Raw genomic sequence first — 22,668 nt, 5'->3', positions numbered from 1 at the left:
TTTTTCTCATTTGACTTCTGCTCCTCCTCCTCTCTCCTGTATGCCCAGTGCATTAAGAAATCCCATTAATCTTGTTGCCAGAGTATGTGGGAGATGAAGTCATACATGTGGAGCATCAATAATGTGTGCAAGCACTGGCCTCATCACACGCAGCCTGTTATCCTCCATCTGTTACACACAGCGGTATGCAGAATTACTTTGAATACTTAATTTAGCTCGTCTGAAACTGAACGGATGCCAAAACAAGAAGCAGCGCATGAAAGTTGTTAAAGGACTTTCAAGGATGTGCGAAACACCGACTAACAAAGAGCACCAGGCAAAGTCTGTGCACACAGAATGAACGGGGGTACAAAGGTTGACCCCTGAGGAACGCCATGGTTAAGGGGAGCACAGGCGTGCTGCAAACCTTTGCTTACGTAGCGTGCATTTCAAACCTACTGCTGCCACTGAGCAGAGCTACAGTCAGACGAGCAGCAGGGGTGAACAGCTGCAGTTCCTCCAGTGGCCACTTGGAGGTCAGCTCTAAAAGTGAGTCAGTCTTCATAGACTCCATGTATAGATTTCCCCCTTCATAGCAACCATATAGATGATTATGTTTATTATTTTGACTAACTTGTCTGTATTTTGTTAAGACTTAAAGTTGTTGTAGTCCCACTGAGTGACAGGTGTAGCTGCTAGCTCTCTGCTAAGCTACACCTCAGCTAACTGGGTCCCTGAACTGGACCAGTTCACGTGTTTGTGCTGTTGGAGCCTTTTGGAGCATTTTAATAACACCATGTGACCAATAATATGGCTGCTGCGAGGTTACTATAGTGACAGACCTTTACAGAAACCTGTGCTTCAGTATTGGTGAGTGAAATTCAAGGATTTGAATTGGATGTTACAGAACACTAATTAACAGGATTTGTTATTATTATTGGAGCTAGCTAATAGCATAGCAGTCCAGCCTCCTCCAACATGGTCAGTGATGTCTTTTAAAAAAGCCACATGGCTGTTAGAGCTGAGGATAAAAGAAAGAAACACCTGCTTTGTTGCTCTGCATGGAGATTCGGTTGGACTTTAAAATGAAAATGTGATTTTTATGGCAGCTCTGTGTTTACAGGAAGCGTAGCTAGGACAAAAATCTGAAAAGCACTTTTCTTTCCTGCTTTCACAGCTGTAAATTAAAAGGAAATGCATTTCCCATCAGAGAAGAACATCACAGCACAGTTTCCCTTTTATTTCATCACAAGATGAAGTTAAAGGGGAATTTAATTGTAACAACCAGCTGTTCATCCTTACAGAGGGCTCTCTTTCTAATCTCCCTGCCTTTTACCAATTCGGGGCGATCGTGGCTCAAGAGTTGGGAGTTTGCCTTGTAATTGGAAGGTTGCCGGTTCGAGCCCCGGCTTGGACAGTCTCGGTCGTTGTGTCCTTGGGCAAGACACTTCACCCGTTGCCTACTGGTGGTGGTCAGAGGGCCCGGTGGCGCCAGTGTCCGGCAGCCTCGCCTCTGTCAGTGCGCCCCAGGGTGGCTGTGGCTACAATGTAGCTGCCATCACCAGTGTGTGAATGTGTGTGTGGATGGGTGGATGACTGGATATGTAAAGCGCTTTGGGGTCCTTAGGGACTAGTAAAGCGCTATATAAATACAGGCCATTTACCATTTATTTATAAGTAACCATTTAATTTGGGTATTTCATAAGAAGAAAGCCAAATCAATACATTAATATTTAAAAACAATCAATGTGCCCAGCGTCAGGGCAACGAAACCCACATTTGAACTCATTTTCCAGTGAAAAAAGCAAAGTCTCATTTATATTCATTGATCACGCTCAGATTGAAACCAGCTATAAATCAGTGAATCTAAATGGAAACACACGCTCATTTAAGGTTTATGCATGAAATTTCTTGAATGTGGCTGTGGAACGACGGAGCTCGCAGGATGTGAGGAAGCGCTGCACTTCGGGTAGATTTGGATCAAATGGAGCTCCAACCTCTCCTGGCTGCTCGGTGTCCCTGCAGGCGCTCGCGCCGCCTTAATAACAGGAGGAAATACTCAGGAGGGTGAAGCGCCCGCCGTCTGCTTTAACAAATAGCTCTGCTCGGTTAGTTAGACGTCGTGATCCAGACCACTCGACTTGTGTCTCGGCTAAATTGGATGGGCTCCTTTCATTCCCTACCCATAATGCATCTGCTAAATGAAAATAAACCATGGGGGGAGGGGGTGTTTGGCAACCAGAGCGGCCATTGATTCCAAGCCATGATTGGATGTGTGTGTTTGTGTGCCACAGTGAGTGCTGTGGAAGAAGAAGAAAGGCGGCCGAGCAGCCGTGTGAACACACCCTGCTGTGCGTGTGTGTGTGCGCGCGCGCGCGTGCGCGTGTGCGCGTGCGCGTGCGTGTGTGTGCGTGTGTGTGCGTGTGTGTGCGTGTGTGTGTGCGTGTGTGTGCGTGTGTGTGTGCGTGTGTGTGTGTGTGTGTGCGTGTGTGTGTGTGTGTGTGTGTGCACTTTCACGAGTCAGGTTTTTAGATCAGCTTTGGACACTCTTTGTTTTCACTGCCTGCTTCACTCTGTCGTCGCCCGGAGCTTTTCCAGCCGTTTTCCAAGGAAGCATCTGCAGAATTAAACGGAAACCTCACCAGCAGGGGGCAGCGCTTTACTAGTGGATATTTCTTTGTACCTGCCCCCTGCCTGCCTGTAAATACGAATGTGTAGGGATACAGTGACTCACTGCATGACACAAAAGTACCGTCTGGTTATTTCAGATCTGTTCAACAGGAGTCACAGACTCTGGGACATAAAGTCACATTTTAAAGGTTTTCAAACTAATTTAAACACATACGTTTAAAATTGGGACTTCTGGGCACCTGTTGGCAACTTTTCTGCCAATCTGTAGTCCAGCAGGACCCAAACATCCTCAGCTGATCGAAGGCGAGGCTGCCTGGTGGAGCAAGGTGGCCTCATCCATTTTTATATGGTAGCACCTCTGCAGACTATCGAGTATTAAATAACAAGCAGCAGGAATAAACCACCAACACTCTCAACTAAAACTCTCACACTGGGGCTCTTAGGAGTCGAAGGTTCAGGTGTGATACCTGAGCAGGTCCTACAGGTGTGTACAGTAGTGGTTTCCTAGCAGCAGCTGAGACGATGTAATGAAGGGTTTGATGCTTTTTGCAGCTGAACTTGAAGAAACGTTTAAAGTCGTTGAGTTTTTTGGGACCTTCATGTCTTAAGTTAAAGATGGGCTGTTGCTTCTCGCTATGAAATGGATTCCAGCAGTACCTGAGCAGTTTGCAAAACCAGCTCATTACAGCAGAGAGTGCAGGAAAGCCCACGGTAACTATTGGCTCCTGTGGTGATGGTCAGATTTCAGACACTGCAAACCTGCGGTGAAGGTCAACGATGGCTGCTCGGAGGAATCTGAATCATCTGTTTGTTGTGTTATTGCTCAGTTCGGCTTTCCTCTGATCACTCACACAAAAACAACAACAGGACCGAAAAGGCTTTGAGTTTGTCCAGACTTTAGTCTGCTCGTCTACTTCCTGTCACTTTCACACATTTATTTCTTTAAAGCAGAATTTTTGAGCAGTTTTATAATATTTCAGAAATTGTAGCCAAAAAATGTTAAATGTTTCAAATCACTGGACCAGCCAGCTTTGATGCTTCATTTTTCATGACCTATTTAATCCAAATATGAGAGGTCTTGAACTGTTTGTTAATAGGCCTAAAATATTGATGTGGATTAAGCGGAGGATTCTCCACTGAGCAGCATCAGCACCGCTGCTTCCCCGGCTGCTGACGAGAGCGTTAGCGTTACAGCCGAGAGTTATTTTAGCCTTTTGTCAAGAATTTGCGCGTGATAGGATAACTACTGAAAATGTTGACCTAAACAAGCGAAGCATCCATGGAACTGGAGATCTAAAGTTTATTTTCTATAAAATTCAAATATAAGTGCACTTCATGTTATATAGATGTGTCAGTGTAGCTATAAATGTCCTCGCTGTGGAGGTGAGTGCGGTGACTAATTCTGTGATGTCACAGGAAACTGTATAACGGCGCTCTCTCTTGGTTGTAGATGCTGCTCTCTGCTTTTATCCAAGCTGTGAAATACGGTTGGCGTGCAGACGTCCTCGCTGCCTGGTGCTTCTTAAAATGCTCGACACGCTGCCAGAAGGCGCCACTAATCTCTGAACACTCTGAACGCCCGCACGTGTGTTTATCTCCTTCCCCACTTTTCCTCTCACCCCGCGTAACGAGGCGGCGTTTTGATGAGTCGACATAATTTGGTACCCGAGTGCTAATTGGAAAGAAAGTGAATGACGACAGTTTCTCATCAGCTTCCAGCCGCAGAGAAAAGAACGAGGAGGGAAGCTGACGGGTGCACGGGCCCCGCTGTGGGGAACTGTTCCCCAACACTGATGAAAGGACCTGATGTTTCGCTCATCATCAGAATACTTTTGATCAGACTGAGCTTGGAGCTGATTATTAGACTTCTGTGCTGCTGGACCTGTTTGGTAGACACTGTGTATCTGAGCGAGTTTGTCAGGTTTTCGATCACATATGGGCCGACAGGTTTGGAGCATCATGATGAAAACTGCTCAGATACTGAGTGACAGCATCCTGTGAGGGGCTTTGAAGAAGTTTGGACGATATCTCTAGACGTGGCCGAGGGTCCAGAGTGTCGGCGGTCTTGTGGATCGTGTTGGTTCGTTAGCTTGCGTCGAGGTCGTTCACTGGTCTGTTTGAAGCGACGCAGATGAGAAGGAATCTCAGCTGGGTGCAGGGTGGAGTGATGGAGGTGTAGTATGTTCAGGTCTTGTTCTCAAGTGACGGCAGAGATGGATGCCACGCTGGCCTGTTGCAGTAACCAGAGAGGCGGAGCTGTCAGTTTACTGGAAGGAGACCAGAGGACAGATCCAGGACATGAATCTCAGACCTGGAGGAGGTGACTGGGGAGAGCGAGGTGTGGACATCTCTGCTCCCATGTCCTGGGTGGGTAGCAGAAAGCAGATTAATGGATGGATCCGAAACCATGTTTATGTTTAAGCAGAGCTGTGTCCTCGTCCTGCAGTCTTTCTGCCATCCAGGAAGCATGCGTCTCCGTCCTCTCGTCCTCCCAGTGTCCCGTCTGCTGTGAGCAGCAGGCAGGCGATGTGCTCACTCACCCGTGATGGATAAGCTGCTTCAGTATCAGGGTTGACGGGGGTTAAAGTGTGTCAGAGTGGCGAGGAGCGGTCAGCTGAGCGTGCGTATTTATTGATCCGTGCCAGAAACGGTGACCTCGTGCACCTCACACAAAAAGACACGCAGCATCATCAGAGAGGGTTTTCTTCTCCACGGCTGAATTTCCTGCACGTTTGCAGCTACGTCAGCGCGCCTCTCGTCTGCTCTCGGCTCGGTTTCTTTCCCGCCGTCACCCTTCACGGATGCACTCGTTCACCCAGATGCAGCGTCTGACTCACGAGCACTCGCACACTTACTCGCTGGGCGCTGTCAGCCGGGGGAGGGAGCTTCCTACCGTAATAGCTTTGGGAGGGCCTGACTGCACGAGAGTGTGATGAATAGAGCGGGCCGCGGCAGCTGAAGCTACCCTGGTGATGAAATGTGTGCACTTTATCATTTCCTGGAAAATGAGGAAGGAGAGCAGGAAAGGAAAGGGGGATGTCCCTCGGGGGGAGGAGGAGAGCAGGTCAGAAAGGAGGAAGGAGGGACGTTATGGATCCGCTCGTGACGTCTTATTCTTTATTGGTCCTTCATAAAAGCTCATTGCCTTAACTGTAGTCGTTGTGCTTCTGCTATGAAAGATGGAATCCTGTGATCTGATTAGAAAAGGAGCCGCATGCCTGGCAGGGCGGCGCAGGAACCAGCGCCATCAATCAAAGCTCCAAAAAGAGCGGAGACCCCGAGCGAAGCCCGCCGTCACGCTCTCCGCGTGTGAGCGTCTAAGCAACGTCGACCCCTGCCTGCAGAGGAGCGTACTGCAGCGCGGTCACTCTGAGCTGATGTCACTCTCCTGCAATCATCAGCTGCTCCTTTTTGAAGTTTTAATGGAGCTTTAGTTGGATCGCCGCTCTTCTTTTTTGTTTGCTTTTTGATGCGTCGAAATGCCCTGAAAGGGAAAACCGCAAACATGTTTCTCTCCTGTGATGCAAAAGCCCGATATCAAAGCAAAGGCTTTGTCTTTGGAGCTTTTATGTCTCCAACACATCATTTTTACAACTACACGTTTTTCACACACAGGCAACGGCTTAACTCCTCCGAACATCAGACTGACGCCTCTGCTCTGGTTTCCAGTCTGTGTGCTAACGATGCTAAATGATGATTACTGAGGTAGAAAATCAGATTTTTCTTCATGTGACAGGAAAGTTTTTGCACTACAGCTCAGCTCAGAGTCACGAAGAACAGAAGAGTCCACCTGAGGAGCCCTGATGCTGTAGATCGTGGCGGTTTGAGCGCCGGCAGGGCTGACGTCACTTTTGGTTTAGTGTTTAAATGTGTGAGCGGCCTTTAGGACAGTAATCTCAGAGTCGTTCACTACTCCCTAAAAACTGGCCACACGGTGGCGTACTCTGCATCACAAACCCACCCGGTGGAGCCCACGCCTCCCCGGGCTTCATGTATAAACGTATCAAGCGTCTGGCCTCGTAGCCGAGCCTCTCTCTGTGTGAGATATATTTCCACCGTGTGGAATTTCTCGGCCGGCCAAAGCTTCCTGCCCTCCTCTCCGTCTGTTTTCCCCTTTTTTCTGAGACATATTTTATTTCCTCTTCTCTTACTTGGCGTTTTTCTCGCAGATCTTGCATTTTTATCGAGTCAATTTGCATGGCCGCGGGCAGCGATTTGTTTTATCTGTCGGGGCTCACGGTTGGTAATCGTATAACTATCAGCTTAAATGGAGAATCCGTCCTCTGCGGACCATAACGTTGACAAATCACTCTGTTATTATGCGCATGCTGTATTTGAGCCACGGTGAAGGCATCGCCCGCCGCCCTCCTATAGGCCGTGGTGATGCTGTCATCGATCATCGTGCCCCTCGCAGCCCTCTCTGTGAATACCAATAGGCTTTGACCTTGGCTTGTGTCTGGCGGGGAAGAGATGCTGCAAGATTATCAGATTATTGCTGGATAAGGCATGAACTCGTGTGATTGGTCAGTTTTCGGGCTCCCAACAGGGGGCTGCTTAAGCGGCAGCGTTACCCCTGGTGATGGGGCTCGTTGGGAATAGTTGTGGGCGATGACATGTTGGTGTAACGCAGAAGGTCGGCTCTATCACCGACAGGAGACGGCCTCACATCCAACATGCTGGTTCACACCATGTTCATGACATTCTTCTTTTATTGAGGTCAGCGGGGTTAAAAGGTCGGTCTCTGTTCCCTCAGAGGAACGTCCGGAGTCACAGGCTGAGCTCATCTCCAGATTAAAATGATTCTGCAGTCCAGCCTGAATCACAAAGAGCTGTTGGTACAGGTTTCCATTTAAACTTCATTCAATAACTGAATTCTGTGAAGCCCTGGGTGGACACACAAACCCACAGTGGTCACTGAAATATGGGAAAGTGAGCAAAAAGTAAAAATGTGCTGCTGGTGAACTTCAGGCGTTGCTTATGAATCGTGATTCATCAGAATCATAAAATAAATAATGAAAGCAGCCTGAGCAGAAATGATGGCGCACAGAAAATGTTAAACACAAGTCGATGATAAAGTGGGCGTGTCCTTAGCATCACAGGTGTGTGCCGTCTCAGGAGATGGACACAGAAATGTTAAAGGTGAAGGCGACGAGGCCGTGTCCGAGCAGCTCGATGTTCCTGTGACGACCCCTGACCTCTGACCCTCATGATCCAGGTCATGATTTCTGAGCTTGCTGCTGAGGCTGAGCGCTGAATCGCTCTGCAGAGCGTGTTGAGGGGTTTTTAAGATCCAACATGTGAACCTCAGGCTGAAACACTGACCTCGAGTCTCATATTTCATTCACTCGTTCATTTTTCTTCCATGTGCAGTCCTCACCTGTCTGCTGCTTTTACCATATTATTACATGGTAACGTTACAGGACAAAATCAAACATGAGATGGTGTCAACTTGGAAAAAATGATGGAAAATTCATCGACGGATAATAAAGGAAACACTTTTGAGTAAATGATTTTTCTGTTTTCCCGATAAGTCACTGAGACGCGTGCGGTGGAGAGGATCAGGAGGAACCAAACTGAGTGCTTGAGCCTTCAGCTGCCTGCTCCATGCCACTACGTGCATCTCTTCTGTGCTCGCCAAGTGTGACGGCGCTCCCGCGTACAAAGCGGTTAATTGATTCCTCCAAACCCATCTGGACAGCTAATGCCCAGAGTGAGCCTCAGTCTTGTTGTGGCCCCGAGAGTAATGAGGGGGTCCTCGGGGGGCTTAGAGTAGGCGGGCTCACGGGCGGGAGGTTGGAGCTGAGGTCTGGATTTGACGAGGCTTAGCGATGACCTCGGCGGGGAGGGAAGCAGCGAGGGGCTGAGGCGATAATCTGGGGAAGTGTTTATTTACTGGTGGTGCAGGGCAGCCTAGCAGGAGGCCAATGAGAATCATTAAGTCGCATCCATTATGCTAATAGTGGTAAACACATCGATTAGCCCTCTATCTGCCAGCCCCACTCATACGCTCTAATTAGGAAATCCATCGTTTCTCATCCACTAAAAAGTTTCTTTTGTAAACTGAAGCCGCTGAAAATCAAACAGCAGCTTTAGGACAAGACTTACAAGCAGATACCAGGCACCTGTGACCTCTGACCTCACTGCGCTGGAGCTGCTCGTACGTGTAATTCCTTTCATAACACGAGGTCGCGGTGCTAAAGACGTAGTATTTGTTTAGCTCCTTTAGTCATGATGGTTTTCTTTAACGCCCTGAAACCAGCCTGTTGTTGAGAATTCGAGCGGAAAAAATCGAATATTCAGCAAATCTTTCACCCTGGACTGAACCTCTCAGTCAGCTGACCGCGTGCCACACGGCTCGCGGCGTTTTTTACACGTCTGTTTTGTTTCGACAGTCGATGCTGAGCGCTCAAAGCTCTGGAAATGATAAGAAGTTCCCTGAAGTGCTCGCGCTGTCCTGTGACTTCTGGGCAGTGTGCTGATGTTTCTGTTCTCTCTCTGCTTACCTTTCACACTGAACGCCGTCATTTATTTTGACTGTCGCGAAAACACCGCTGCTATCAAAACAACATCCATTTTTAATGATGCATGACTGATCGCCGTGAACATCTGTGCGCTCAATGATCTGTCATCACAGATAGTTTGTTACAGAATCTCTGAAAGCTCATCAACAACCTCTGTGAACTCTGTCACAGGGACCAGATGAGCATTTTCTCCCAGCACTGCTTGTACACATGACCTCTCACCTCCTGCTTCCTCCTCTTCTCACCTCCAGTAGATGTGAGTAGAGAGCTGGCTGCTCCAGGAAGTGTTTGATTTCAGCCCCGGGACTCTGGTCACTGGCTAAGCTCTGGAGCCTGTGTTTCTGTTCTCCCAGCGTCTCTTGGTGCTCTTCCCCTCGTTTGTGGCCTAACACTTTACAGATGCCTCCAGATCCATACCTCGATAAATAAAGCAAAACTAGCCAGCAGCACTCCCGCTGGCACGTCCTGGTTTAGTGTTAAATGTTAGCTGTTCAGCCAAAAAGACTCTTTCTCTGATTCTGCTGCAGACTCTCTCTCTTCACAGTAGTTGATGTTCTGCTGCTGTAATTAACTGCTCTGTGTCAGTAGTGCTAATCAGTTTGTATTTGGAGTAATGTGCCTGTTGAGCTGTTTCATGCAGGTCTGAAAGCTCACACATGATACCAGCTCACCTTTATTTTGACGGCTGTGAACAGACATGCTGTCAGCAGTTACTCTGTTAGGATCTGATGGTTTAAGAGGCCTGTGCGAACGTCTACAGCTGGACCAGGACTCGCTCACGTCGCAGCTTCTCTCCTGATTGGAACTTGTTGTTTAGAGCGTTTCAAGGTTGTATTTGCCTTTCGAACTGTGCACAGCGTGAATAGCTTAACAGGCTCCCAGGGAGCTCGCTAAAGCAAAGTACTTTTCATTCTGCTGCTGTTTTCCTCGAGGAAAAACCCTCATTCACTGGCCCTGTCCTCACCTCCTCCATAAGTTACAACCAGCCATTTCCAGGTCTCACACTTGCAGCTATTGTGCTGCCACTCGGTGGAGATCGTTTACCGTTAGCTTGTTCAATTAACCCAGCAGGCATCCAGCATGTGTATGAAGCTTGTGGCTGATGGAAAGGTGATCCTTTTACATACTGGGCCGTTTGGATTTTGCCACACAGTTCCTGTGTGAGTTTGGCCTTTCAGTACAAAGGGAGACCTGTTAACCTCACCCTGGCTTAAAAACATTTAACGTCCAACCCTGCATCAGACATTTACGTTCTCACGTGCACCTCTGTTGAGTAACGTCCAGAGAAGTGCATGGCTGCATGGCTGCAGGGCCGCAGGGCATGTGTGAGAATGATGTAAGACTTGGGAATAAAAATAAAGGTTATTTTAAACCGCTGCAGATTAGGTGGCTAAAAGAAGAGCACCGTGCATATGGAAATATGAACACGGCACTTAACATTCCCTGGAAATGTAAAACATTCCCTCGCACCCCAACAGAGGATATCGGCATCTTTCAAAGCCACGACGGAAAATCCTGAGTGAAAAGGGCAAACATCTTGGCAGATATCCTGCCCGCACTGAGGCTCGGTCATTCCGAGGCATACTTTCCACTTAGACCCATCCAGACACTCTAACTGGTTGGCCACTGGCAGAAACGATATCCGCTCCCCGTGTTTTAGAGGTCGTGTGTCCCGTGTAGCCCGAGATGGATGGGATGAGATGAGGGGTCAAGTCCTTGCTCACTCTGTGTCCCACTTTGGTGACAATGAAGCATATTCTGGTTGCTAGCACGCAGCGATCTTGGTGGAGATAAAGGCTTTATTCATGTGCTGCGGGCGGTCACAAAGAGGCAGATACAGCTCATCAGATCACAGGGGACTGGAGGAAGGGATGGAGAGAAGAGAGCGCAGTGACACGACGAATCAGGAGCTGCTTCTTCAACCAGGCGTTTGTGCCTGATGTGTCCAGCCGGGACCCGAGTGCAGCCGAGAGAAGGTGCTCATTAACCTCGTGCAGTGACGGGCATCGCCTCCACTGCCGGCCACACCGGCCCCCCTGCCCCGGGCTGCTTCTGCCCTCGTCAGTGTAATCAGCCGTGCTACATGACCAGATGAAGCCCCTCATTAATGAAGTGTCACAGGGACCGCCCACGCCACCTGTCCAAGTAAAGGACATCTCAGAGCTGCAGCTGAACCTGAGAGTCGTTCATTTGTGTGTGCATACATGTAAAGACCACACATGTGCCCACATGCACTTATGCACAACATACTGGGACCAAAATCTGCACCAGCTGAGCGCCGTATACTGGTCAATACTGGAAGATGGTCCAGTGCAGTGACGGTTATGACTTCAAGACTTCTTGAGCTGTAATCAAGGTTCAGTTGAGCTGTGTGTCTGTGAACACAACGTGTTGTAACATAAGCAAACGTCGTCTCACCTGATGAGTGAAAACGCTGCTTTGAGTCACTGGTTTGGCACCAGTGGGGTAAACACCAGCTCTTGAGCCAAGTTGGCCAAAACTTGGTGAGACTTGGTTTGTAGGTGCCGAAGAGTTTTTATGGACAGAAGAAATCTGCTGGACATTAGCTGCTTACTAAAGAGCCTCACACGAGGTGCCTAAATCAGCCGTCCCCAAGCCCCGAACCACAGCCCGGAACCAAACTGCTCACGGCCCGGAACCAAGTGACTCACGGCCCGGAACCAAGTGACTCACGGCCCGGAACCAAACCAACCATGGCCCGGAACCAAACGACTCACGGCCCGGAACCAAACGACTCACGGCCCGGAACCAAACCAACCATGGCCCGGAACCAAACGACTCACGGCCCGGAACCAAACGACTCACGGCCCGGAACCAAACCAACCATGGCCCGGAACCAAACGGCTCACGGACCGGAACCAAACGACTCACGGCCCGGAACCAAACCAACCATGGCCCGGAACCAAACGACTCACGGCCCGGAACCAAACGACTCACGGCCCGGAACCAAACCAACCATGGCCCGGAACCAAACGACTCACGGCCCGGAACCAAACGACTCACGGCCCGGAACCAAACCAACCATGGCCCGGAACCAAACGGCTCACGGCCCGGAACCAAACGGCTCACGGCCCGGAACCAAACCAACCATGGCCCGGAACCAAACGACTCACGGCCCGGAACCAAGCGACTCACGGCCCGGAACCAAACCGGCTCACGGCCCGGAACCAAGTGACTCACGGCCCGGAACCAAACGACTCACGGCCCGGAACCAAACCAACCATGGCCCGGAACCAAACGGCTCACGGACCGGAACCAAGCGACTCACGGCCCGGAACCAAACCAACCATGGCCCGGAACCAAACGGCTCACGGCCCGGAACCAAACCAACCATGGCCCGGAACCAAACGGCTCACGGCCCGGAACCAAGCGACTCACGGCCCGGAACCAAACGACTCACGGCCCGGAACCAAGCGACTCATGGCCCGGGCCGTGAGTGGTTTGGTTCCGGTCCGCCAGAGCTGATGCTCAGGTGTGCAATTTATGGTTTTCAGGGTTTTTATTGTTAACTCTGTTTCCCCGGGTCTTTTCCCGTGTTGTAGTTGTGTGTCTTATTTTGAAAGAAATGTTTATGCGTTACCATAGCGATCAGAGAGCCAGAGAGGAGGATGTTACTCTCAGTGTTGTTGGTGCATTTCAGGAGGACGCTGCTAATAAAGTTACACAGTTACACATTGATTTCATGTTTATATTATATTTACAGAATACCACAGTTTCTGTCTCGGTCGTATCATTTTATTTTGTTGTATTTATCCGCGACACCTTAAAGGCCGGTCCATGAAAATATTGTCTGACATTAAACCGTCGGTGGAGCAACAAAGGTTGGGGAGCGCTGGGCTGCATGATTAAACATGCAACACAAATTGATGAAACTTCTTAAAATTCCTTGAAGAGTTTCAAGGAAACTCAAAGTAAAGCACTTTGTGACTGTCTGTGAAAAGCGCTTAATAAATAAATTCTACTTACTTACCAACGCTCCAAAAACACTCAAAGCTTTGGCTCCTGTCTGCTGCAGGCACTGCTGAGTTACTTGTTTATGAAATAATGAATGCAGTGCATAAGTTTGTCTTTGTTCAGTCCTACTTTTCATTTATTTATTTCTTAAAATGCTTTTTACTTTAATAACCCTGAACGTGGTTAGACCAGGCGCAGGTATAAGTCAGCTTTGTGGTTTTCTGTCAGCTGATACTTCAGCGCAGGTTTTAGTGGGATTCGTCTCTTTGCTGCAGCACCATGCAGTAGTTCTACTGCCTGTCTTTGATTTCCAGCTGAACTGTAGCAGGGATGACGTGGCTGAATTTGAGAGTAGATGAGGGTTTTATTTGTCCTCAGCAAAAGTTGGAATTCTAACAAAAAAGAAAAAGAAGCCTGGGAGGAAGGAAGGAAGGAAAGGAGGGGTGATGGGAAGCGTGGATGGACAGGTTTTGATCAGGCCTGTGTTTCTATAAATAGCTCATTCTGCCTTCATCTGTCTGTTTTCACCCAATCACCACGCTGCCTCAGTCCAAAAGTCGCTATTGATTAAGGACAGAAGCAGACGCGCTCTGCTCGGCGAACCTCGCATACAAATCTGTGACTGCCGATTTATAGCTTAGGCTTGTCGCATAATCCCATTAGAGTCCTTTAAGCAAGGCATCTTCAACTGATCCTCCTGCTTTGAAAAGTGGGGAGAGGTCTCCTCCTTCTCTGACAGGGAGGACGAGGAGGAGGATGAGGAGGAGGAGGATGGTGGTGCCGCTTTGGAGTCACATGACTGATTTGTGTCTGTTGCGGGGAGTGCAGGCAGCTGGCCAAAGTCGTCCCTCCCTCTCTCTCCATCCTTCGCTCTGTCTCGCGCTCTCTCGCCCTCGAACACACGCGTTCGTTAGCGCGCTACAGCAGATTGCATGTGTGCGTCCGTGCATGAGTGCTGCCGCCAGCTTCTGCAGATACACATGTGGTGACCGTGTGCCGTGCTGTGGCCCGAGCTGCCCGATCACTAACCATGTCCCTCTTGTGTTGCTTCTCTCTCAGGGACTATGGCTCCAAGCGCAAGTCGGGTAAGTCCAACGTTTTTCTTCATAGCTCTTCCTAAAGTTGACTTTAACCTTCCTTCTCTTTCCACTTGTTGCTCCTTGAGATCCACATCCAGGGGGGTGGGGGGGGTTGTGTCACGTACGAGTCTTAAACAGGACTGCGGATTGTCTGCCGCTCATGTGATGTCAGTGTGTGGTTTGTAAACTAGCCCCGCTCTGTGCTTTGGGCTGGGTTCAAACAGCTGTCAGGCTGTTTCCTTCTGGCTGCAGATTTGCCTCACAGCCCAGGGTGGGGTTCAGAAATATCTAGTAGCTTTTTGGCACGTCAGAATAAAGTCGTTAGAGATCTGATGCGATCAGAACGACTGGATTGTTTCCCCGAGTCTTCAGTCGAAGTGGCAGGCAAAGCATTCTGGGTGACACACGTCTAGTTTCCTTAATAATTCAACATGAAGATGAAGGGATGTGTCTTTGTCAGCACAGGTGCGTCTGAAGGTACGGAGATCAACCTGATCATTGGCTGTCACACATGGTTGTAACAGAATAAGGTTAATAGCATTCAGTAATAAATGTCATGGCTGGGCTAATAAGCAGAAAACAACCATCTGACTGTAAAACCGTGACTGTGAACGAGCTTTAGCCTCATTAAGAAGGTATTAGCTACAGAATAGCTGCTTAACAAAAGACTGGTACATGTGAGTCCCTCATCTATGGGAACCCTGCATGTTTAAGGCTGTAGAAATGCCTCCTTATGAATTATTGAAGGGAAAATGCAGGAAGTAGGCTGTGGATATCGGAGACTATGGTTCTCTTGGCCTACTTGATGTCTTGATTTCCAAGCAGCTTGAAGGTTGTGATAGGTGATTTCCTCTGAGAAGAACACTCTGGCAAATGATCGTGAGTTTATTTTTGGCCTGAAAGCACAGAGCTGCGAGAGACGGGTTATTATTCAGTTACGTCCACGTACCTCGCAGTGATTTGATTTCTCGGAGGCTGATTGCTTCTGCGGAAAAGCAGCTTGTGATTTTTCACTGCAGGCTCTGAGGCAGGCGGCTCCTGTAACATCTGCGTCTGCCGATGTAGTCTTTGGGATGCTGCCCGGTTGGACGGCAGCCCACTGACCCACTCGTCTCTGCTGCAGCACGACCTCAAGTATCATGAAGTCAGTCAGTGTTGCAACAGGGTGTCTGAACTTCTACTTTAAATTTCAGAGAGATTACAAAACGTCTGAAACATTTCAGTAAGTGCAAAGTAAAGGAACAGTATCTGTTAACGAAGGAAAGGCAACACACTTCTTCTGTGGTTTGGTTCTGGCAGAGACCTGGAAATGGCAGAACCAGTTCGAGTCCTTATATACCAAACATGTCAGAGTTTACACGCAGAGGTGGTGAGTTACGCAAAGCTGATTAAACCGTTTAGCTGTCGAGCGTTCAAACCGTTCACTATCTGCTGTACGCACAGAGAAACCCCCACAATCCATCCTGGTTGCTCCTGTTCATTTACCAACATTTACAGTCACAGCTGTTAGTCTCACTGTTCATTCTTCTTCATACTGCAAGTCATCATCGTCTTCTCCGTACTTCCTTGTTGAAGTTTGAAGGGACGGTCCAGTTTGGTTTAAACGTGACCATTAAAGCTCATCACAGCTAACATCCAGCATGACCTTTAACCTTTCACATCCACACTGCAGAACAGCGTCTTTGTGACTCACATGTCCTTTGAAATAATTTCACATTATTGATTTAATAATGAATTATGGTCAGCTAACTGTTTTAGCGTCCATCAACAGCTCTGTGCCAAAACGTAGGCTGCGTCCTCCTGAGGCCGATTACGACGCGACGAAGATTTGAAGGATGGGTCGGGTGTGTCCTTCGTGGCCCACCATATCCCAGAATTCATAGCGTGGCCCAGCCAACTCCAGTTTCCAACAATGGCAGCTACTCAGTTTAAATATTACTCTTATTAATCTTTCTGGGTCACAAAATAAACTTTTAAGATATTTTCAGGCGAGACTGTAGCTGTGCAAACTTCTGTTTGTCAAGACATCACATACTTGCAAGATTGGTCCAATGTTTTCGGAGACGCCTGTTACCCACCCGCTCGATAGCTGACCGGGAGGTCAAGAGTCACTCGAGCCGACGATAACAGCCCCCCCCCCCGCCCCGCGCTCTTTCCCTACTCAGGTTTAGCGTAACATATGAGTCACTTAGATAATTTAAAAATGTTATTGTTTGGCTTTTTTCAGTGTTTCATTTGTTCCTGAGTAGAGGGACAAGAAGGCTAGACCGTCCAGTTTCACGGCCCACGTAGACTGCGGAGGCCGGGGCCACAGGAGGATGCGGCCTAGGAATTGGGACACTGCTAATGTTAGCTTACTGTTAGCATTGTACTCCCGACTGCTGGCTAACAGTTTAACAGCTAGCTATACCTTCAGCTTAACACATTTTGTTGATTATTAGCTAACAATATATTCATGCCTATAGTATTAGTCGATACCTTTGGCTAATTTAACACTTTACTTTTTGAACGGTTGCTTATTTTATTATTATTATTATTAATCAAGTCATTAATCAAACTCCGGCTCAGACGTGTTCAGCTCAGTTTTTTCTTCCCTGGTTTTTCATGTCTGACTCCTGCAGGGCTGTTCGGCTCACTAAATGTCATATTGAACAAATCTCTGACCTGACAGTTCTCCACCAACACCAGGCGTCTGCAGTAACTCCTGTTTTCTGTCGTCTGCACTAATTAGCCTGATTAGGAGACCCTGGCTGTCGCTGTGCTGCGCAGACGACACGGACGATCTGCTGATGCTTTCAGTTTTCCTCTTCCAACAACACAGGACATAAAAATGAAGAACTAGTCCTTCATTTATTCCACAAACGAGACATAAAGCACAGCTTTGTGTTGGCAAAAGTAAAAATTGGTTTCTTATCATTGTTGTTTAATCGTTTATAAGATGAAAGAACATAATGGAAAGAGAACAGCTGATCACTGGTGACAGCTGCAGATGCTCATCTGTGATGGAGGGTTTGTGCGTCGTGAGGCTTACAGGAAACCAGTCTGAGTGCTGGTTATTATTCTCTGGCCTTCACATTGTGAAATCATAGGCAGGTTTAGTCTGTTGCCACATTATTGTGTTTGGCCTTCCTTTGTTTGCTGTGCGCAGAGATGATGTTGGTTGCATCTGCCAACAGCCGTCCTGTTAATTTGAAACAAACCGTTGGTGGCGGTGCATCCGTCACTTCCCCCGAATCAAAACACTTTTCGCAAAAACACAAGATGTTTCTCACAACAGACGTAAACTGATTGTGTAACTACACAAATTCACAACAGATGAGATGGAAGTTGTGTCGCTTGTTTAGCGCACGTAATCCCCCACGATGAAGGCCAGACGCCATAGACGTGATGAACAGTCAGCGTTTGTCGCTGACGCGGTCGTTTGCAGGTCTCTCGGACGTCAGGCGGACACGTGTGAGTTAAACATCGTCAGTTTGAGGGGAGCGCGGCTCGTACTCCTCCGTGTGAGAGGAGCGGGCGGAGGAGGGAGGCGCAGCTGTGCGGCAGGAGCGTGTTTGTTTACGTGGCGCAACAGATAAGATTTCAGACGTGTGTGTGTGTGTGTGTGTGTGTGTGTGTGTGTGTGTGTGTGTGTGTGTGTGTGTGTGTGTTACAAGCTGTACAAAGTCATTTAGCAGTTTTACAGTCAGTGTTGAGCAGTTTGCATGTAAGCTGTCCACCTCAGGCTGCTGTTTGCACATCAGGAGCTCCTCTGTCAGCGCGCACACACACACACACACACACACACACACACACACACACACACACACACACACACACACACACTTTCATGCTCCATCAGCTGCCACTTTGTAACGATAAAACTCTTGTTTTTGCTGACTCCTCCTCTAACGTCACTCTGAGCACCTGTTTGAAGCATGATGTCAGCAGTGCTGGGTCGACTTCAGCTGAAAATGATCATTGTCTTCTCGAGCTGCATCCACGAGGCTTTGCAGTAATACGGAGCGGCGCGAGTTCGTCCCAGAGGAGCGCTCATTTAAAATTGGAGGAGGTGATGTTTGAGATGGAGGCGAGCCGGGCTGGATTGGGGAGAGGTTGGACTGAAGCGACGGCGTCCTTTGTGGGCAGATGTGATTTGAGCTCCTCGCTGAGATCGGGGGGGTTTCACTGGAGTTTGACCTTCACGCGTCTCCTCCTCGTGTTGTTTGCACACAAATGTCGTTTGTCTCTGATGTTTGCGTCGCAGTCAGACTCGGCGTCTCTCCTCGCTAAACGTGGCATCAATGCGAGTTAGGTTTTGCCCGCGGTTTGACATTGTTAGTGTCCCCGTCGGCCGCTGTGCTTTTTCACGAGCGCTGAATCGATGCTGGTTTCTGTGATTTGTTACTGGTCCCTTTTGTCTTGGTGACGGGGTGATGGTGTATCCTTCTGTGGTAGCGCAGTGTTGGCTGGCTGTGTAATGACCTTTCAGAGGTAAGGCTGGAGCTTCACTTTGACATTTTTAATGGGGATTAATGGACTTTGCTTATCTGATAAATATTTAAAAGTGCAGAGAAAATGCTCGCGTACTCCACCCAAATTAAATATTCTATTATAAGTGTCTTTGGCTCCGTCTCCCCCCGACAGGCTCAGCCTGCTCCCCACTCTGTTCAGCACCAGTTCAGCACCAGTGGGTCCCAGCTGTGTGCAGTTAGGTTCATGCTCTGTGTCTGACCCCAAAGCTTGGACCTCCTGATTAGATAATGACTGACTGAGACATTAATCGCTTACACATTCTTGTATTCAGTTGTGCTGTGTGGGAATGTAGCTGTAGCTTTCCTTGTGCTTTCTTCTGATGTTGAAATGCAAACGTTAGCATGCTAAACTGCAGCGGTGCGCATGCCAACCATTGTAGCTGCTAGCATTGTCACATCAATGGCTAACTGACATTAGCACTTAGCACAAGGTACCACTGTGCAGACTCTCAGAGCTAGCGTCGGTGTTGACGCCACGTGCAGCTTTCAGCAGGTGCTGCTACTCAGACGTGTTTGGTTGACTGATGGTGAAGAAGCGTGACGATCGCGGCGGTTTTGGTAGTTTGCTGGTCTGAAGCATTCAGGTCCAAGGTCAGAGAAACTCCTCACACCAGCTGTCAGTGGCACGGTGGTGGAGGGATGATGGTTTGGGCACCGAGCAGTCGCTCAGTAGATGCTGAACACTTCTGTTTACCAAAGTATGACACAGATGTGAAGCCGTCTGTCTGTCAGCTACACGACGGCGATCACAGCACAGCAGCGAAAACACTACGTCCAGATGAACTTCACCATTCATTATAAGATTATTTCCTGTTTTTACTCTTGTGGCAGATCATGTTTTCAGTCCATTTTCTTATAAATTGGTTGAAAATCTCTCTGATAGTTTCATGGACACTACAAACATCAGCAGCAAATCAGACGCTGATTTTGGGGGAATTTAAATGCATCATATTGAGATTTCAAATCAAAGCGTTCTTGCTTCCTGTGGTGCTTCAGAAAAGTCGTACAGATATGCACTCATGCTGGATGTCGTAGTCCTTACAGTCCTCAGGCAACGCGTTCATCTTGTTGATGGACTGATTTGTCAGGATGTGCTGTACTGTCAGCAAAATCAACTTTTGTACTTATCATCAACTTGTTGACAGAAAAACTGGACACAGCTGATAGGCCCCTCCAGTCCAAGCACAGAGAAAAGTACCTCAGAGACGTCACTTCTGACGCTTAATTGCTGGGTAATGTAGACGTTTGGGGTCAGAAATGCAGGAAAATTACAGAGGAAACGCTGCCGGGTCGGCTGGTGTGTGGCATCATCTTCCAAGCCTGAAAAGAATTAAGTGTCCGTGTGCGTGTTTGTTTGAAGGGGGAGAGGGTTAGGGTGGAGAGCAGAGCTAATATCATTCAGATGTTGCGAGCGGCTCTGAGAGCGGCGGGTGGGGAATAATAACGGTAGACTGTCAGTGTGTAGGGTTTGACCCTGGCTGACCTGGGACCAGCCGTATCCCACCCTGTGGGGCTAACTTCAATCCACCGGAGCTCCCGAGGCTCAGGAGGACGACGAGAGGGGATTTAGCTTTTATTATCTCACGTGAGTCCACGGAGGAGAGCCGCGGCCTCACGACAGGGACGGCGCCCAGTACAGCCGCGAATCAGAGCGTCCGTTTACCTCAGTGCTGAATTTGAATGTGGACTCTGCTGTGCTTTATTTGATAAAGACCTGCTTCTGATCATCTTTGAACTGCTGTTCGCTCAGAAAACATGCGCACAAACCTTTTTTCTGTTTGGCTTCGTTTTTGTTCCAGTTTAGATATTTAACACTTCTGGCTTTAAGCTTTTCCCATCTTACAGAAGTCTGAGAACCTGCTCAGCCGCCTGCTGCCGTCAGCATTGTGTGCTGCAGAAAACAGATGATGTGGTTGGAGTATTCACTTCTCGTATGTGTGCTGGTGTCCTGAACGACTCCCTGTAGTGCGCTCCACACTCACTGTCTGCCGTTTTATTGGAGTGTAAACCTGTCAGAAATGCTCGTTTGATGCTCGTTTCCACAGCTTTGATAGAAACACTGTTTCGTCAGACTCGTTTACCCTGTTTGATATTCAGCTTATTTATACTGCAACGCTCCACATACATAAGTTTATCCTCGTGTTTATTCTTTAGTGTTCAAATGAAACATTTTCACCGATTTGGCCCCGAAACAGAAGACTGCCACCGGCCGGGTCACCAGCGATCCGCTGGGGTCGGGTTAGGGCTGCGTCTCAGCCGCACAGTCGCTGTTTCCAGAACTACGAGACGCTTCAGATGAGGTGCTGTAGATGCATTTAGGCCTCTGCCGTTGGGTTAAATAAGCTGCGTCATTTCTAGTGTTGTGGAGGCGCCTCCACGCTTTGATCCTTGCTATGACTTTGACGTGCTTCTTTGAGTTTGGTCTGGTTCGAGACGACGCTTTAAGTCATCACAGTGTAGTCGCTGTGTCATGCTCGCACCTCCCCGTCTCCTCTGATGCATTGCGTTTAATTTCCTGGTTTGGGGCTGCTGGTGTTTTCGGTGTGGAGACGGGAGCGTCTTTAGAAGTGGCTCACGCCCCTCAGACATTCCTCACACAGCGATGGAAGAAATGGAGAAAGATGAAACGGGGGTGGGATGGGTGTAGCGAGAAGTGGAGCTGGTGTGTCATTCCTGGATCCGGTGCTAAATGTGAAAGGATCTTATCTGTGCCACGTTTTATTTCGTGTTCAGTGGGTGTGAGAGCGGCGTGCTGCAACATAGTTTTGCTTCTGCATGCCGTCAAACTGAATAATCTCTCTCTGCTTCTTTCCTTCCTTCTCCTCGTCTGCAGTGTGGATGTACGGCTTTACAGACAGCCCGAGGAAAGAGGCCTCAGGTAGATATGCATGCGCTGCTGTGCTCGCGCGACATGCTAGCTGCATCCCTTTTAGGTTTTCGGTTTATTTCTTTTCGCACTTCAGCTTTCTCTCAACATCTGCTTTGCATGCTCCCCCCTCTTTCCCCCAACCCATCCGCTTAAATTCAGCTTCTCTGTCTGCAGCGTTCTCATCCATCTCCGGGTGGATAGAGCTGCTGGAGCCATAAAGCAGCTGGCTGCAGAATGTGGACTTCAGGCCTGCATGTGGTGCATGAAGTGCATTGGTGTGAAATAAGGTGTCAAGTCTGATCTTTCACATTTGTTTTGATCGCTGCCGCTGAGCTCCGTTAACTGTGGGAGTGCAGGAATGATGAGTGAGGGCGACCAAAGAAGAACAGCTGATGTTCCAGCTGAGAGCATTTCTCCTGACAGTATACAAGCGCGTAGCTTCGTGTAGCTTCACGTATCCGAGGCTCAGATATCAAAAGTTGTTCCTTAAAACTGTCAAAGTGCTGCTTTGGGACAAAAAGTAATTGTAAAACTTTCTCAAACATTATTAACTTAGACAAGGAATGTTTTGCAATCGGTTCTGGAATATCAAAGAAGAAGGAAAGCGGTCTTTATTGCTCAGCAAGGCGTGGTTGCCATTACCGCAGCGTAAAGCTTTCAAATAGCTGGATCTGTGCTGCTTTATTACTTCAGGCTGGCTTTGACTGCGTCCTCCACGTACGCTGCTTACTCACTCACACATTAATCCTGCTGGAGGAGATGCTAAAGTGGAATTCCCGCCCTCACCCAGTGGTGAAGTAAATTTATGAGCATTCCAAGGTGTTCGATGCCAGTCCTGCTTCACATGCGAAGATGCTTAACTGTGTTTGAGGCGTACTAAAGCACTAAATGCCTAACATTTTCCAAGATGCTTCAATGCTAGCTGCATTCTGTGTACTGCAGGACTAAAGACAGTTAACCTTAACAGTGGGGTGTCCAGACTCTCCCCCAGAGATAGGGTGAGGAGTTCGGCTGTTCAGGACAGGCAGCGAGCAGCGTCGCTACTCCATCATCTGACTGCCTCCTGGACTCCTGGGAGGACACATAAACCAGGGGTGGGG

At 48.5% G+C, this 22,668-nt stretch overlaps 1 protein-coding gene across 5 annotated transcripts in view; it reads left to right on the top strand.

Moving 5' to 3' along the window:
- sh3pxd2aa (SH3 and PX domains 2Aa) overlaps positions 1-22,668 on the top strand; it is a 98,911-nt gene that overhangs the window by 37,371 nt on the left and 38,872 nt on the right. For 3 of the 5 annotated variants that reach the window (XM_085278127.1, XM_085278124.1, XM_085278123.1), the window contains exons 6-7: positions 14,166-14,191; positions 21,533-21,577. In XM_085278127.1, coding sequence (XP_085134253.1) covers positions 14,166-14,191; positions 21,533-21,577 — 71 coding nt within the window. The remainder of the gene's footprint in view (positions 1-14,165; positions 14,192-21,532; positions 21,578-22,668) is intronic. The other 2 variants (XM_085278126.1, XM_085278125.1) reach the window with 1 other exon arrangement.

Source organism: Mchenga conophoros, linkage group LG6, assembly GCF_057382185.1.
Source record: "Mchenga conophoros isolate Kocher_MC1m ecotype Shallow Benthic linkage group LG6, M_conophoros_male_GT1.1, whole genome shotgun sequence".
NCBI lineage: Eukaryota > Metazoa > Chordata > Actinopteri > Cichliformes > Cichlidae > Mchenga > Mchenga conophoros.
The sequence above is the reverse complement of the archived record's forward strand: the minus strand, read 5'-3'. Positions and strand labels throughout refer to the sequence as shown.